The sequence below is a fragment of the Glycine max genome, chromosome 3 (genome assembly GCF_000004515.6).
Source record: "Glycine max cultivar Williams 82 chromosome 3, Glycine_max_v4.0, whole genome shotgun sequence".
In the NCBI taxonomy this organism is placed as follows: domain Eukaryota; kingdom Viridiplantae; phylum Streptophyta; class Magnoliopsida; order Fabales; family Fabaceae; genus Glycine; species Glycine max.
In genome coordinates, this window is record NC_016090.4 from 21,068,708 (window position 1) to 21,087,064 (window position 18,357).

The 18,357-nt window shown below is 35.0% G+C and overlaps 1 protein-coding gene across 1 annotated transcript; it reads left to right on the forward strand.

The window, feature by feature from the left end:
* The first annotated feature begins 7,641 nt into the window (after positions 1-7,641).
* Positions 7,642-18,258, forward strand: LOC100792489 (uncharacterized). Its single transcript, XM_003522096.4, has 5 exons — positions 7,642-7,971; positions 13,696-14,556; positions 15,074-15,217; positions 15,402-15,570; positions 18,023-18,258. The coding sequence occupies exons 1-5, from the start codon at positions 7,642-7,644 to the stop codon at positions 18,256-18,258; spliced, it is 1,740 nt and encodes a 579-aa protein (XP_003522144.3).
* The last annotated feature ends 99 nt before the right edge of the window (positions 18,259-18,357 follow it).

Here is an 18,357-nt window from a genome sequence, read left to right on the forward strand (position 1 = left end):
GATGGTTTTTCTGGTTATATGCAAATTACTATTGCTCCTGAGGATCAGGAAAATACCACATTCACCTGCCCCTTCGGCACTTTTGCTTATAGGAGGATGCCTTTCGGCCTGTGCAATGCCCCTGGTACCTTCCAGCGGTGCATGATTAGTATTTTCAGTGATTTTTTAGAAAATTGCATAGAGGTGTTTATGGATGATTTCACTGTATATGGATCCTCTTTTGATGGTTGTTTGAATAGTTTGGAAAAAGTTTTGAATAGATGCATTGAAACTAACCTTGTTCTAAATTTTGAAAAATGTCATTTTATGGTTGAGCAAGATATAGTTTTAGGCCACATTATTTCCAATAAGGGCATTGAAGTAGATCCTGCAAAAATTTCTGTTATTTCACAATTGCCTTACCCCTCTTGTGTGCGAGAGGTGCGATATTTTCTTGGTCATGCAGGATTCTACAGGCGCTTTATAAGGGATTTTAGCAAAGTAGCACTTCCACTGTCCAACTTGTTGCAAAAGGAGGTGGAGTTTGACTTTAATGACAGATGCAAAGAGGCTTTTGACTGCCTCAAAAGAGCGTTGACTACCACCCCCATCATCCAGGCACCCGACTGGACAGCCCCTTTTGAGCTTATGTGTGATGCATCAAATTATGCATTGGGGGCTGTCCTTGCTCAGAAAATTGATAAATTGCCCAGGGTGATATATTATGCTTCTAGGACTTTAGATGCTGCCCAAGCAAATTATACTATTACTGAGAAAGAGCTTCTAGCCATAGTTTTTGCTCTTGAAAAATTTCGATCTTATTTGCTTGGTACTCGAATTATTGTTTATACTGACCATGCAGCTCTAAAGTACTTGTTGAAGAAGGCTGATTCTAAGCCTAGGTTGATCCGATGGATGCTCTGGCTCCAAGAGTTTGACTTGGAGATCCGTGATAGGAGCGGAGCACAAAATCTAGTTGCTGATCATTTGAGTCGGATCGAACGTGTCTCTGATGCAGATTCACCTATTCGGGATGATTTCTCGGATGATCATTTGTATATATTGTATAGTATTTCTGCTTTCTACTCCCTGGTTTGCTAACATTGTCAATTATTTAGTTGCCTCTGTTTTTCCTCCCTTAGCATCTAAGGCCCAAAAAGATAAGATTAAAAGTGATGCTAAGCATTTTATTTGGGATGACCCCTACTTGTGGAAATTGTGCAGTGATCAGGTCATTAGACGGTGCATTCCAGATCATGAGACTGACTCAGTCCTGCAGTTCTGTCATTCTTCCGCACCGGGAGGTCATCTGGGTGTTCAAAGGACAGCTCGCAAAGTGCTTGATTGTGGTTTTTATTGGCCCACCATCTTTAAAGATGCGTGGAAGATCTGCAGCACTTGTGAGCAGTGTCAGAGAGCAGGAAATACACTTACATGGCGACAAAAAATGCCTCAGCAACCTATGCTATTCTGTGAGGTGTTTGATGTCTGGGGTATAGATTTCATGGGTCCTTTTCCTGTCTCTTTTGGTTATGTTTACATTCTCCTTGCAGTTGATTATGTTTCAAAATGGGGGGAAGCCAAGCCCACTAGAACTAATGATGGTAAAGTTGTCGCAGACTTTGTCAGGTCTAATCTGTTTTGCAGGTTTGGAGTACCTAAAGCAATTGTTAGTGATCAAGGAACCCATTTTTGCAACAGGACAATGCATGCCCTGCTTAAAAAGTACGGGGTGGTACACAGAGTATCCACACCATACCACCCCCAGACTAATGGACAGACAGAAATTTCTAACAGGGAAATCAAGAGAATTCTAGAGAAGATTGTGCAGCCAAGCAGGAAAGATTGGAGTACCAGGCTTGATGATGCTCTCTGGGCACATCAGACTGCCTACAAAGCACCCATAGGAATGTCTCCTTATCGGGTTGTCTTTGGAAAGGCATGTCATCTTCCAGTGGAAATTGAGCACAAAGCATACTGGGCAGTGAAGACTTGCAACTTCTCTATGGATCAAGCTGGCGAGGAAAGGAAGTTGCAACTGAGTGAGTTAGATGAAATCCGCCTAGAAGCCTACGAGAATGCCAAGTTCTACAAAGAAAAGACCAAGAAGTTCCATGATAGCATGATAGTTAAAAAAGACTTCGTGGTTGGGCAAAAAGTGTTATTGTATAATTCTAGGCTTGGACTCATGAGTGGTAAGTTGAGGTCTAAGTGGATTGGTCCTTTTGTTGTTACTAATGTTTTTCCTTATGGTACAGTTGAGATCAAAAGCGACTCCACAAATAAGAGCTTCAAGGTCAACGGACATCGACTTAAGCCATTCCTCACGAACCCTTCTTTAGTGGACGTAGTGGTGGAAGAGACTTCCTTACTCCACCCTACTCTTCCTCCACCATGACTTAGGGAGTTTTTCTTTTCCTATCTCCTTCTTTGCTTTTATTACACTTGTCCGATTCTCTTTGATGATTTAATTGTTTTTAATCTTTTAATTGTGCTACATTGAGGACAATGTGTTGTTTAAGTATGGGGGGGAGTGTTCTTTGGTTTTGCTAGTTTTGATGGTTTTGTTAATTTGTTAGTTGTGTTAATTTGTTAATGTTGTTAGTTTCGTCGGATTTTTAGTTTAATATTTTGGGTCAATTTTGTGTGCACGTACGACTTTGCATGTTTTTCTTTGAATTATAGGATATGTTCAAGAAATGGGTAATTGTTTTGAAAATAAAAGTTCTTGACATTTTGTGACTTGAAATCCTTGATTCTTCTCTACATGTCATGATAGTTTTGAAAGCTCAATTTGAAAGTGATGATTTTACCTTTGTGAGAATTTGAGCCATCCATCATTATAATCATTTGGTGTGTTTTGCCCCATTGATTGCTTGCACAATAGCCTTGGCTTGATTCTTGTTGATGCGTCCTAATTCACATGCATATTTGGAAATGATTAAGGCAATTTTGTTCTTATAAGCTTCTAGCCAAATGGACTTACCTTGAATTAATTCCTTTGATAGCCCTTTTGAGCCTTGTTTCCCTTTCCTTGTTTTGAAGCTCACTACAAGCCTTAAGTGAAAAACCATGATATTACCATATCCTTAAGGAATTTTGGAGCTTTGGAATTGTTTTGGGAATAAGTGTGGGGGGTTTTTGTTTCATTGGACAACTTGTTTTGTTGGCTATGCTTCATGATGTATTTTGGGCCATACTTGATGTACATTGTATATTGGTTAAATGTTGGACATGCTGCATGAAATGTTGTTTCTCAAAGGCTAAAGAGTAAAAAAAAAAAAATCGAAAAAAAAAAATTCGAAAAAAAGAAAAAGAAAAGCAATAAAGTTGAGTGAATAAGATCTTAAATGGCACAAGAATGATGAAACTCTTGGTTCTACTCTTCATGTTTAATTTTTATCTTTACTTCTTTTTATTTTCTTATTTTTCTTAAAATGCACTTATTCCCCTTTGCTCCTCTATTCCTTTGGGATTTAGCCACTTATTCCATATTTCTCCATACCTTGTCCTTGGCCCCATTACAACCTTAAAAGACCTTTTGATCCTCATGTGCTTGTGTTTATGGGATGATTGTCAATTTTAGAATCTTGCCAAGTTTATGTGGTGTTTGCTTTCATGGGTGCTTTGAGGGTAAATAGTAGCCTAGACACTTGAGAGATAGAGTGTATATCTTGTGAGGCTTTATCACTTTTCATTCTTGAGCTGATTAACTATTTTGCCATGATTGGGTTGCTTGGATGATTTTCATGAATGTCTTGACTTTTTGGATCTCCTTATGTTAGATGTTACCCATTCCTTTCATTCCTTGATGTTCATTGAGAAATATGTGAATGTTTTTGTTTGTCTCCCTCTGATATCCTTGGATTTTGTTTTTTGTTTCATTTTGCCCAGGAGTGCAAAAGGCTAAGTATGGGGGGTTTTGATGTGCCATCATTTTCTTCTATTTTCTAAACCCTTTTTGCACCATTTTAATTATTGATTGGTCTTAATTGTCAATTAATTAGGCAGTTTTATAATTTGGGCTCATTTAGCTAATTTGATGTTTTTAATCTAATTTCAGGAATTAATGAAACATTGGGCTTAATCCGGATTTTGGTTGTGGACTTGAAGAGGGCAAATAAAGCAGCGCTTACCTTAGTTAATTTCTAATTAGGAAATTTCGCAATTTTATTTTATGTTGTTCAGTGTTTATGTAATAGGGCCCAGTGACTTTGAGTGACTCTTTTTAAATATCTTCCTTGGGATTCGTGAGGGCATTCTATTCTGTTATGCTATTCATTATTCAGAGCTTGGTTTTAGGGTTTTCGTTTTTCTGTTTTGACGTTTCTGAGTTCGTAATGCAATTTTACGTTTTCTGCTTCTAATTACAATTTCGTTCTTGTTTCTTCTTCTACTCTCATTTACGTTTCTGTTCCATTTTACATTTCTATTTGTTTACGTTTCTGTTCATTTACGTTTCCGTTCATTTACGTTTCTGCTTCATGTTTCAATTGCGTTCTCTGTTTGAATCCATGGAAGGCTAGATTTTCTGGTGTTGTTTCCTTTTGAGGACGAAGCCCAACTCTCTTTGAGGTTTCGTTTGTAATGTGGTTTCCTGGCAGTTTTCCCTTCACCAGTTATCCCAATTTCGTGAATATTAATCAGTGCACGCTTCGTGTTCAATTAATTGCTTCTGAGCCTAACTTGCGTTCATGCTTAATGGACGAAGGGCTAACTGGTGTATGTGGTGCCTAATCACGTAATGAAAACCCTAAGTTGATTTTCACTTAGTAAATTGAAATAGGGTTGGATTAAGTGGTTGACTGTTAGGGACGAATTCTCCATAACCCAGGATAAGAGAGTGGCTTCTGAATCAGAGGAAACAACCCGTTTTTAATATTAGTAGTTTCGTATTCCATTTTATTTGTCTGCTCTTTAATTACCAAACAACCAAACCCCCCCCCCCCCCATCGTTACTATTACTGCAAGTATATTATGAACATTTGGCTTGTCACTGCTCGTTGGGAAACGACCTAGGATCACTTCCTAGTTACTGCATTTTCATGTTTATTTGATTCGGGTACGACCTCGATCAATGTACGACTTTGCATGTTTTTCTTCGAATTATAGGATATTTTCAAGAAATGGGTAATTGTTTTGAAAATAAAAGTTCTTGACATTTTGTGACTTGAAATCCTTGATTCTCCTCTACATGTCATGATAGTTTTGAAAGCTCAATTTGAAAGTGATGAGTTTACCTTTGTGAGAATTTGAGCCATCCACCACCATAATCATTTGGTGTGTTTTGCCCCATTGATTGCTTGCACAATAGCCTTGGCTTGATTCTTCTTGATGCTTCCTAATTCACATGCATATTTGGAAATGATTGAGGCAATTTTGTTCTTATAAGCTTCTAGCCAAATGGACTTACCTTAAATTAATTCCTTTGATAGCCCTTTTGAGCCTTGTTTCCTTTTCCTTGTTTTGAAGCTCACTACAAGCTTTAAGTGAAAAACCATGATATCACCATATCCTTAAGGAATTTTGGAGCTTTGGAATTGTTTTGGGAATAAGTGTGGGGGATTTTTGTTTCACTGGATAACATGTTTTGTTGGCTATGATTCATGATGTATTTTGGGCCATACTTGATGTACATTTTATATTGGTTAAATGTTGGACATGCTAAATGAGATGCTATTTCTCAAAGGCTACAGAGCAAAAAAAAAAAATCGAAAGAAAAAGAAAAGCAATAAAGTTGAGTGAATAAGATCTTAAATGGCAAAAGAATGATTAGACTCTTGGTTCTATTCTTTATGTTTAAATTTTATCTTTAGTTCTTTTTATTTTTTTTTCATTTTTTTCTTAATATGCACTTATTCCCCATTGCTCCTTTATTCCTTTGGGATTTAGCCACTTATTCCATATTTTTCCATACCTTGTCCTTCGCCCCATTACAACCTTAAAAGACCTTTTGATCCTCATGTGCTTGTGTTTATGAGTTGATTGTCAATTTTAGAATCTTGCCAAGTTTATGTGGTGTTTGTTTTCATGGGTGCTTTGAGGGTAAATAGTAGCCTAGACACTTGAGAGATAGAGTGTATATCTTGTGAGGCTTTATCACTTTTCATTCTTGAGCTGATTAACTATTTTTCCATGATTGGGTTGCTTGGATGATTTTCACGAATGTCTTGACTTTTCGGATCTCCTTATGTTAGATGTTACCCATTACTTTCATTCCTTGATGTTCATTGAGAAATATATGAATGTTTTTGTTTGTCTCTCTTTGATATCCGTGGATTTTGTTCTTTGTTTCATCTTGCCCAGGAGTGCAAAAGGCTAAGTATGGGGGGTTTTGATGTGCCATCATTTTCTTCTATTTCTTAAACCCTTTTTGCACCTTTTGAATTACTGATTAGTCTTAATTGTCAAATTAATTACGCAGTTTTATTATTTGGGCTCATTTAGCTAATTTGATGTTTTTAATCTAATTTCAGGAATTAATGAAACGTTGGGCTTAATCTAGATTTTGGTTGTGGACTTGAAGAGGGCAAATAAAGCAGCGCTTACCTTAGTTAATTTCTAATTAGGAGATTGCAATTTTATTTTATGTGGTTCAGTGTTTATTTTGTTTTGGGCCAGAATATTGTAAAAAGGCCCAGTGACTTTGAGTGACTCTTTTTAAATAGCAGCCTTGGGATTTGTGACGGCTATTTTGTTAGACTATTATTCAGAGCATAGGGTTTATGGTTTTTACGTTTTTCTGTTCTAATGCTATTGTTCACGTAATGCAATTTTCCATTTTCTGCTTCTAATTACAATTTCATTCTTGTTTCTTCTTCTGCCTTCATTTACATTATTGCTTCATTTACGTTTCTGCTTCGTTTACATTTCTTCTTTGTTTACGTTTCTGCTTTTAGTTTCATTTACGTTTTCTGTTTGAATCTATGGAAGGCTAAATATTCTGGTGTTGTTTCCTTTTGAGGACGAAGCTCAACTCTTTTTGAGGTTTCATTTATATGTGGCTTCCTGGTAGTTTTCCCTTCACCAGTTAACCCAAATTCATTAACATTAATCTGTGCACGCTTCGTGTTCGATTAATTGCCTCTGAGCCTAACTTGCGTTCATGCTTAATGGACAAAGGGCTAACTGGTGTATGTGTTGCCTAATCACGTATTGACAACCCTAAGTTGATTTTCACTTAGTAAATTGAAATAGGGTTGGATTAAGTGGTTAACTGTTAGGGACAAATTCTCCATAACCTAGGACAAGAGAATGGCTTCTGAATCAGAGGAAACAACCCATTTTTTTAATATTATTAGTTTCGTATTCCAGTTTACTTGTTATGTTCTTTAAATCACAAAACAAACAAACCCCCCCCCCCCCAATCGTTACTGTTACTGCAAGTATATTACGAACATTTGGTTTATCATTGCTCGTTGGGAAACGACCTAGGATCACTTCCTAGTTACTGCATTTTCATGTTTATTTGATTCGTGTACGACCTCGATCAGCAGCCAAGGTTTGTATCCCAGGGAGGGGATTTGAGCTTAATGCTGATGGCTAGCCATTGAAGATCCTTAAAAAGAACCTGACTACCATTGCTCAAACTTGGTCCCTACCTCACACACATCAGATAACACTCTAGATAGGGCCAAGTTGATTTTTGGAATAATTCAGAGGATGGACATGGATGTGGGCTACTTAATTTCTCATCAGATCTCTATGATTGCCCAGCACGACTCCTCTAGGCTTGGGTTTCCAGCCTTAATCACCGGTTTATGTAAAGCTAGAGGAGTCACTTCTGATTCGAGGACTCTGGAGAGTCTCAGCCTCGCCATTAATTTGGCATATATGAAGAAGAATTGTTGGAATCTTGATTATCTAACAGTGACTTTCAGAGGGCCTAGGAAGGGCAAGGGGAAGAAATCAGAGACTTTCCCATCTTTTGAGGTTCCCCCTACCACATCAGCACCAACTTCTTCTACCCCAGCTACTTTTACTCCTTCTGAAGTTGACAGCTCATTCCATGATATTCATTTCATATGATTAAATTTTTCTGTGAAACAAATACCACTTTGATTAACCACTGTATTTTGTCACTTGAGGACAAGTGAACCGTTCTCTCTTTGCTTGAGGACAAGGAAAACTGTAAATTTGGGGGAGTTTGTTAGTCGTCTTATACGACTAACTTTTTTATAGAAAACATTTTCTAAAACTTATATAGTTCCCCAATTTATAGTTATTTTGAAGGAATTTGTATATAAATCTTGTTTTATTTTGATATATGTCATTAGAGTATCTTTAATTGGAATTAATGAGAAATCTGTACAATTTCAGGTCAAAAGAGGCTAAAATCTTGAAGCGCTAAAAGGAGCAGTCGCGCTAAGCGGACCCTATGGGCTTAGCGCATATCCACCGCTAAGCGTAACTTCAATGCGCTTAGCGTGACAAGGGAATCTGGAAGAGCACAAGAATCAAGGCCGCGCACTAAACGTGACATCAACTCACTAAGTGAGACATTTGTCTCTTGCCAGGCACGGCGCACGACTGGCACCAAGCCCAAATCCACTTACTCGCGCTAAGCGCGACGTCGCGATTTCAGAGCCTATTTAAGCCTGAATTGTCAGAATTAGGGTACAATTTTGAGAGGTGGAGTTGCATATTTTTGCACAGACTTTGAGAATAGTGCTCTGGAGGCAGCAAAAAGGAGAAGCTGTGCAGAGAAGCCTAGGGTTCTACATTTTTAGAGAGATTAGTGAGTGTTTGAGTGATTGTGAGGTGCCAAGAAGAAGACGAGGGATCCCCCTTCTTGTGTAAGCAACAATTATTTTGTACTCTCTATCTCATTTGTGTTAGGGTTTCTGTGTATGGCTGGCTAAAACCCTAGTTGGGGATTTCTAATGAACAGTTGATGTAATTACTTTTCATATCTAATTAGTTGTGTTTTGTGTGTTCAATGCTTCTTTCAATGCTTAATTATTGCATGCTCTTGGTCTGATCACCCATTTCTGTGTACTGATAGGTGACTTTAGCATTGGGAAATGTACTATTGCCTTAGAACTTGATAGAAGCAGGACTAAATAACTACATTACCAGGGATGGATTGTGGGGTTTTGGTTTTCTGAATATGCTGTGATGATATGCTGTTTAAGTTAAGCCTAGTCTTACAAGAGGGATTTACGGACGAAGCTTAGGTTAAATTAGTCTAAACTTATGAGGGATCGAGGTTTAATACTTTAGGCTACAGCATAGAACACAAGAACATGATTAATTAGAGAAATATCTTCATATGCATCAACTTGTTTATTAGAAAGACTCAATGCTTTTTACCTATTGTTGTCAAATTTTACTTACTTGCATTTACTGTTTTTACCATAGAATTAGTTTATTTTTGTTTTTAACCATCAATTATCAATGTTTGTTCCAACAATGCCTTACTTCTGAATAAAACTCTATCTAATAAGCAAGTTCATTGAGTTCGATACTCAAATTACTCTGTTTTAATTTTAAATACTTGATGACCCGGTGCGCTTGCCAGTATTTCATTTCCCTTGAATATATTTGTTAAAAATTGGAGAAGAAGGAACCATATGGGAAATTGAACAGGTACCCTACCTACATTATGGAGCCCTAAATAGAAGGCCCAAAAATAATGAAATCCTAATCTAATATGTACAAAGATAAGTGGGCTCATACTTAGCCCATGGGCCTAAAATCTACCCTAAGGCTCATGAGAATCCTAGGGCCTTCTCTTGCGTCTCTGGCCCAATCTTCTTAGAGTCTTCTATCCAATGCCCTTGGGGCGGTAGGATTGCATCATTAGACTTCAAAGTTCAGACCTCATTCTCCCTCTTCTCTTTGTCAACATTTTGTTCCCCTTTCTCTATCTCTCTTCTCTCATCTTCTCTTACCTTCAAGCTCTTATCCATGGTTTCCTATGGTTTTGAGCTTGTTCTTGACTCATCTTCTCCTTGAAGTGGCGTCTCCAATCACCTTTCCTCGTTCTCTTTTCTGCTACCATTGATCTTCAAGAAGCGAAGGACTCTAGTGATGAAGAATATCCAAGGCCTACAAGCTCTACATGGAGCTACATTATACGCCTCCGCTTTCACCACAAAAGTCACCACCTTCCATTCCTCAACCTCCATCCTTGAAGGTTGACAATGATGGTCCACTCATTTCCTTTTTCCCTTTAAACCCATGTTTTTTATAATGACAATGAGGGAGAAAGTAGAATAGGAATTTTTTTTATTTGTACTCACTTGTACTAATCTGTCTTTTTAATAAAACAAGTGCTATGGTGGTCACATATGTGTGTTTTCACTTTTTTCTAATTCTTCTACACGTATGCTATGCATGCTTTGATTAATACATATTCGCTAATACATGCACAAGGCAATGAACTCAAGGAGAGTCTCATTTATCTCAACATAATTTGCTCATGTGTTCTGATAACATATTTTCTTTGATTATGTCTTTAAAAGATCTTTTTATGCTTTAATGCTTAACAAGTTTGCTGTATGACAAAGTTACATTCTTCAAATACACAAACAAAGAGTAAGTAGTGTGCAACAGTACACTCTAAACATCAAGTACCTTGATCTTAAACTTTTCATCTTATCCTTTTTTGTATCAAAATTTATACTATTTGTCATCATCAAAAAGGGAGAGATTGTTAAGTCTGGTTGTGTCCAAGTTTATCTATATCTATGAGATACAAGGAGAAAGCATGAATAGAAAGGCTCTGGACAATAACTAAAGTATTAGTCATTGGACAATACTACCTCAACAACTAGTCCTAAGAAGACAAGTGCTTTAGCACTTGGCTCATAGTCCATAGGCATGGAATAGTTAATAGATCCTTAAGTACTTAAAGTAATCATCAAAAGTGGCTTAGTGACAAAAAATACTTGGGTGTTAATCTCGGGGGGAGATTGAGGGTAGTGTTAGGGGTGGCCTAAAGAGTACTCGTTGTAGCCGGAATTGGCATATAGAATACTTTGGTTGTCATCAAAGTTTTGATTAGTGGAACCCTTTAAGTTTTGAAGGACAACTGGATGTAGACCAAGTGTTGGGTTATATTTAGTATTCTTTGCTTGCCTCTATAGGCAACAACATTGGTATTCTCTAAGACTCTATAGGCTTTTCACCTCATATTCTATAAGCCTCTATAGGCTCTTCACCTAGTATTCTTTAATCCTCTATAGGCTCTACCCAAGTATTCTTTCAAAAAGCCTCCCTGAACTTCACACCCCTTAGTAGCAGTAATCCTTTAATTATTCTTATGAGTTCTTTCCTCTATCCTAAGGGAAGGAAACTGCACCTTCTAAGATGTCTTCTACTTCGGCTCCTCTAATGAAAGTGTTTATAGACATTTCTATGGATTTGGGTCTACTTCGGCTTCATCAATGTTTTGACTAAGGAGGATTATTCTAATATAAGCTATTCTTAGGACGACTCTCGCTTTACCCTCTCAATTTGGAACTTGTTCCTTGTAATGAGCTCCTTCAAATTTTCTTCCATATATAAGTTGTCCATGAAGGTAGAATTTGAAATTCAAATACCATATAAGTTGTCCATGTTCATACAACTAGCATTTCAGCTCTAGTTTCACTTCCATGTCTTTTGCACCGTCAAACTCTTATTGGGTTTCTTTGCTCTTCTCTGCTTTTCCCATGATTTATGTCAAATTTTGCTTTTCAAAATTAAAATGTATCTATGGTGCTGTGAGTTTGTGGTCTTATTGGATTCTCATGATTTTTGAATTAGAATACTTGGAAATCTTCAAAAGATTGGTCTACAACATGTCTTATTGGGATGCTAAGGTTATTATAGTCCCTTGTGCTATAATCTTCGATCTTCTATTTTCTTATACTTGGTCAAGACTTCTTGTCTTCTTTGAGTTTCCTTCTTCATAATTTATTCATGTCTTATGGAGAACTCTCAGCTTCAAGATTAGTGCTTTTGTATAGCTTATGCAAACATCTTGACTTTTAGGCTCTAGTGTGTGCTTCTGAATGGGATAGATATGGTTTTTTTCACATGTGTCTTTTGCACTACATACTTTGGATGATCCCTTAGTCATGTGTAGCTTCTAATATATTTCCCTTTACCAAAGATACCTAACATCATGCTTCGGATCATATATAGCTTGTTATATTTTCAGTTTCACTCACAAAACGTGTTTTCCTTTCCATCTTAATTATGACAACTCTCTTTCTAGTAGTTTTGCTTTTGAATATGCAGAATCTATGTCTGGAAAACTTCCACCATAGGCTACTGCTCCACATCTTCCCCATTCTTCTAAGTTTAGTCGTATGTTATAAAGCACACTTAAAGCAACCATTACTAGATAGCTTGGTTCAGCTAACTTAATGTTTGCTTCTTGAATATTTGTCATCATTAAAACTCAAGCTTTTGAAATAATTTTGCTTCAATAGGGATACACAATTTTCATGTTGATGACTATCTACGAAAAGACCAAAGCTACAACCAATGTGATAAATTAATTAGGTGATGGAAAACCCTCTAGTGCACCGGAATCCCCATGCACAGTCAGAGAAAAACCTCAAGTACAAGGAATTACTTAAATTAGGAAAAAAAAACCACCACAATATGAAAAAAGTGTAGCCTAAAGAAAAACAATGTAAACACCAACTAATGCCTCCTACCCCCTGCCCCCCCCCGCCCCCCCCCCTTCCTCCCAATAACAAGGGAAAAGTCCAATCACATAAGTTAGTCCATACAATCGAATAATAACACTGGAATGCAACCTATTCTCATCCAACACCATCTGTAACTACTACCATGTATAAAAAATTATTTATGTAATATTTTTAATTTTCAAATCTTAAATTTCTTCAATTAATCGCATTTAAAAATAACTTCTACAATATAATTTTCTTATCTTTAATAAATTGTAAGTTAGGTTATCAAATATATATTTTACATTTTACTTTCCTAAATTTAGTCTTTTTCCTACTAAAGTTTAACTAATTATATTTTTTATGCATTTATTTGAATTAAATATTCTTATTCCTTTTAAAATTTTAAATAGCATTTTTAATCTATATCTTTTAAACAATATTTCAGTTAAAAAAATATCAATAAAATGCATCCATAGTTTCATATTAAGAAAAGAAAAATAAGGAACAAAATAAAAAAAATACTCAAAAAAATTAGACCACTTAAAGAAGAGTGCTATGCACGTGAGTTTTCTCAAATAAACCGATATATCAATTTGTTTTTACAGCTATATATAGCTATAAAAGTTTTCTAATTGTTTGCATAGTTATCCAACTTGGTCAATGCTGATCAAATTTGCTTTAAACCATTATTCTGTAAATTCAAAAATACGTTATATATCCAACAAAATGAGACAATAACGTGTGTGTTAATTTGGCTTTTAGTTACACCAGATATACTATTATCAAACCATCTACTATATATAAAAGCAACAACTTTGCATACACATAAATTTACCCCTTACAATTTTGACATTTGTACACTTTCATCGAAAACCCAATCTTCGCCATGGTCATGTCTTCATGTTTTTCTTTTATGGTATGCAATTTTTATCGTCAATGTTCCAATACTTTGTTTTCGTATTTCATTCTTACTTTAGTTTTCATATTTTAAAACATTTGTGTGAATTATCTATAAGATTACCAAGAAGAATGACTTTGCAGATATTTTTCATAGCTAATTTCTTAATACCTAATAATTTATGTACAGGTTAATACAAGGATTATGTCTGAAGTAATGATACTTTCATTATCAATAATAGTGGTTCTCTCTGGCACAACATACTCAATTTTCCTAGAGTCTGAAAATCATATCAAATCGGCTACTTTTGTGTCTAAAAGTTTTGAAGTGGGACCAGGAAAAATTGCATCAAAAGCACTTTATGATATTGAGTTTCCAAAAGGTCATATTGGGGTCAAGAGTTTTGATGCCGAACTAGTTGATGAAGATGGGAAATCTGTACCTTTATATGAAACCTATCTTCATCATTGGTTTGCAATAAAGTACAACGAAAATATTACTATGTCACGGTACATTGAGCAATCTCATGACATTAGTAAAGGTATCAATTACACAAGAAATGATGGTGCATGCAGAGGCTTTTTGCTTCCACATTATTGGGGCTTAGGAGGAGAATCACGAGGAACATCCTCAAATCTTCCAGACCCTTTTGCGGTAGAATTTGGTAACCCTAAAAATATTCCACATGGATTTAAGGAAAAATGGTTGTTCGACATCATGGTTATCGATACACGTGGTGCATATAGTAGAAAAGGTTGCACAGAATGTAGATGTGACCTACTTAATCTTCCAAAGGACTTTTATAATGTCACAAGAGACATTAATGAGCAACCATTGTCCCTAAATTATAAAGGAGGACTCTTTTGTTGTAAAGATAACTTACAATGCAAATTAAGAAAGGGTTTTCATGGCCCAACGAGAAAGCTTTCACTGAGATACAAAATAAGATGGGTTGATTGGGATGAACACCAAGTGCCACTAAAGTTTTATATACTTGATACAACTGATCGTGTGAGAACAAATGGCTCTTCAACAATTCATGATTGCCAGGTTGAGAATTTATTCAAGATACACTATTTAACAATCCATTCCTTGCTAAATAGAAGACTCTTTTTTTAGTTTTATTTTTCCCTTTTTATAAAGTACTATTTTCAAGTGTTTTTTTGCATTAATTATTTTTTGACCCAAATAAAATTTATTACATTTCAATAAATATTATATATTTAAAAGATAAATACAATATCTCTCTTATAAGGACCAGATAAAAAGACTAACACACATTAATTAATTAGGTGTAAAAGCAATTAAGTGAAAAGATAGATATTATGAGTCTCAATAAACTTTGGGTAATTTGGGAAAAATAATACAAATTGTTAACAAATTTAATGTTACTAACTATATTAAACAACTTTCTTAAAGGGTGTGAATTAGTTAAATAGCCTTATTTAGGGACGTAGGGAGTAGATGATAAGTGGACTTTTAAATCTCAATTAAATTACAAACCATAAGAGTAGCCTATTACTTTGTTGTGAGAAGTTGGTAACATATGTTTCTTAATTTCTTATAGGCAGAATATACCATTCCAAGAATTGGTCATGGTGACTTCCCTCATGTTAAGAAAGCAAACATCCCAATGAAAAAAGGTGGTTATCTTATATATGGCACTTCTCATATGCATACTGGTGTTGTCAATGCAACTCTCTATGGACAGGTGATATTTGATATATGTATCCATTCCTATGTAATCTTTATGATTTGTTGAAGATAAAGTTTTATTAAATTTTATTTACTTAAGGTATTCTTAAGTAATAACTTTTTTCATTAATACTATATCATTGTAAGATGTTCACCATTGTAATGCATCTTCACTAAATTTATGTCTTTGATTAACTTAGGATGGAAGGGTTTTATGTACTTCAACACCAAAATATGGAACGGGAAAGGAAGCAGGAAATGAAAGAGGTTACCTAGTTGGAATGTCAGGTTGTTATCCCAAACCAGGCTCTGTTGAGATTAAAGATGGTGAAATTCTCACTCTAGAAACGAGATATCAAAACAAGTTTCGTACTGGAGCTATGGGATTTTTCTATATTCACTTGGCAGAACAACTACCAAACATTTTAAAGATTTAATGTGAACTGTTATTTTATCTTTTTCAAATAGCTTATTTAGCTTTTGGGATGATTTATTCTTGATAAGATAAATGTTGTAATATCTCTAACCCTTATCTTTCTTAATGCAAAATTCTTTTATTGAATATGAAATATCGAGGTTATATTATAAAATTAAACAAGATTACTAGTATTAATATTATTCTTAATGTATACCAATATTACAGCCAATTTATGAAATATTGTTATTAAATGATTTAACAACATGCGTTGATGTTGTCTTTGGTATTTTTCTTCACAATTGTAATTTGTTTATTATTTACATTTTTATCAATATTCTAGAAAGCCATGAGACTTATTTATTATTTATAATATATTCTAAACTTACTCATACTAATGTTCTTATAAAATTGGTCAATTAATTATTACTATCCCTTAATTCAGCAAGAGTTAAAAAAATTTCAACTTCTTGGATGGTTACCGAATATTAGAAACATTTGCCTAGTTTTTAAATTTCCAACCACATTGTTACGAAATTCTTTATAGCTTAAAAATTAATTTAAATTTAAAGTTAAAAATTCTTAAAATAAAGACATTTGACAATATTAGCTTAAAAGTTCCTTTAAAACTATTTTTCTTATCTCATGTTAATTAGTTTAAGAGAGAGATATATGGAGACAAAGATGTCCGACTTTTTTTTAAAGCTACTTTCGCTTGTCTTTCTTCTTAAAGAAAAAATACATTTTCCTAATTTCCATTTAGTAAATAATGATTTCTTAATTTTTTTAAAGTCTTTCTCCAAAATTATTTTTTTTTTCAAAATTTCTTTTTAAGATGAAGAAAGTGTTAACTATAATTGGACGAAACACAAACAACAACAACAATAATAATAATAATAACAACAACAATAATAATGACAATACAATTTGGAAAGTTAGAAAAAATCTTAAAACATACCATGCAAAATAGGTTTCCTTGATGATTGCCATGAAAAGGAAAAATTAGCATGCACATTTTTGATAGAAGATTTTTTTTGTCTTTCTTGCCCCCTAAATTTTCAAGCATGCCATGTTTCATCCAACAATGCTAGAATCTTATACAATTAAAAATCCATCTTATAATTATTTTTTAGTTTCAAGAGGATGAAGACTTTCTTCTAACACTTATCCCTTAGAATGATGTTAATAAGTGTTATCATAATCGGTCTGAACTAGCTTGTCAGATTGGTTGAATTTGGAATTGATTATGAAATCAATTCATTTAACTAAGTAAACGTTTTTTGCAAAGAACTAATGAAGAAAATACATTGAAACGGCCATACATATTGGCAAAAAATTGTTGTACTCGGGGAAAAACATTTTGGCTAAAATATATTTTTGGTTCCTTATCTTTTTAATAAAATTTGTTTTGATCCTTTATCTTTTAAAAGATTCATTTTAGTGTTTTATCTTTTAAATGAGTCAACAATGCCCTCTCCATACAATGCATGCTAAAATGTGTTTGTTGTCCCCACACTCTCTCTGCACAGTAACGTGCCTCGTGTAAAGCACCAAGCTATTAGACAACAGCTAATTGGGATCTCTCAATGGATCAAAGATTTGAAGTCTATATAAAGCTTGAAGATGTTTGTGACAGAAAGTTGAATCACACAAAAAAAGAATAATCTGAGTCAAAACGAGCAAAGTGTTGGAACGCTGTCAATTTAGTTGGACAAAAGAATCTTGAGCAAATTGAGTGAATCTTAGCTTTTCTAAGTTAGCAAGTTTCATTGTGTTTGAGCTTATTGTGTAAACACTCTTTGAGTGATTAGAATACATTTTCTATTAAACATTTATTGTTTGTGAAAGCCAGGAATGGCGTAGAGAAAATAAAATACTTGAGTTTTAATCTTGGAGGGATTAGGGGCAGTGTCAGGAGTGGCCTAAAGAGTATTTGTTGTAGCCAGAAGTGGCATAGAGAATACTTGGTTGTAATAAGAGATTTTATTAATGGAACACTTCCACTTTTATTAATGGGTTTTAATCTCAGGGGGAGATTAAGGGTAGTGTCATTAGTGACCTAGAGAGTACTCGTTGTAGCCAGAAGTGGCATAGAGAATACTTCATTGTAAGTTTTGAAGGAGAACTGGACATAGCCCAAATGTTGGGAGAGTATAAAACCACTGTGTTTTCTTTATTGTTTCTATATAATTAGTTTTTTTCTATAGTTTACTTCTATACTATTGCATCCAAGTTTTGTGAATTGCTTTTTCAGCACAAAGTGATTTCGAACCCCTTGGACGAAACCTATCATCCATTGATATCTATTTGAGAAAAGCCTTCAAATTTTTTGATAGATGAAGTTTTTATCCATCACACTATTTAGCCTTCCTATTAGTGTGTTTTAGGTACTTTAATTGGTATCAGAGCTTGGCCTCCGGTTGAGCTCTTGTCAAAGTAGAGGAAAGAAAATTCCTAAAACAACAGAAGAAGGATTTAATGTGAACAAGCCTCCCATGTTTAAGGGAGCCAACTATGATGACTGGAAGGAAGGGATCATTGCCTTCTTTGAATCCACTCACATTGATATGTGGGATGTTGTAGAAAAGGGCAGTCAGATTCCCCTAGGTGCTCAGAAGAACAAGATCCCCAGGGATAAATGAACGGATGATCATAAATCTAGATTTCTTCTCAACTCACAAGCAAGAAATGTTATGTTGTGTGCTTTATCACAAGAGGAATATTCCGAGGTTGATAGCTAC

Excerpts from the sequence above, each read along its gene's own strand:
- LOC100792489 (XM_003522096.4), top strand. The coding sequence starts at position 7,642 with ATGGACATGGATGTGGGCTACTTAATTTCTCATCAGATCTCTATGATT. Across the intron at positions 15,218-15,401 it reads ATGCAACTCTCTATGGACAG|GATGGAAGGGTTTTATGTAC; the intron begins GTGATATTTGAT and ends TGATTAACTTAG. Across the intron at positions 15,571-18,022 it reads GAGATATCAAAACAAGTTTC|AGCTTGGCCTCCGGTTGAGC; the intron begins GTACTGGAGCTA and ends AATTGGTATCAG.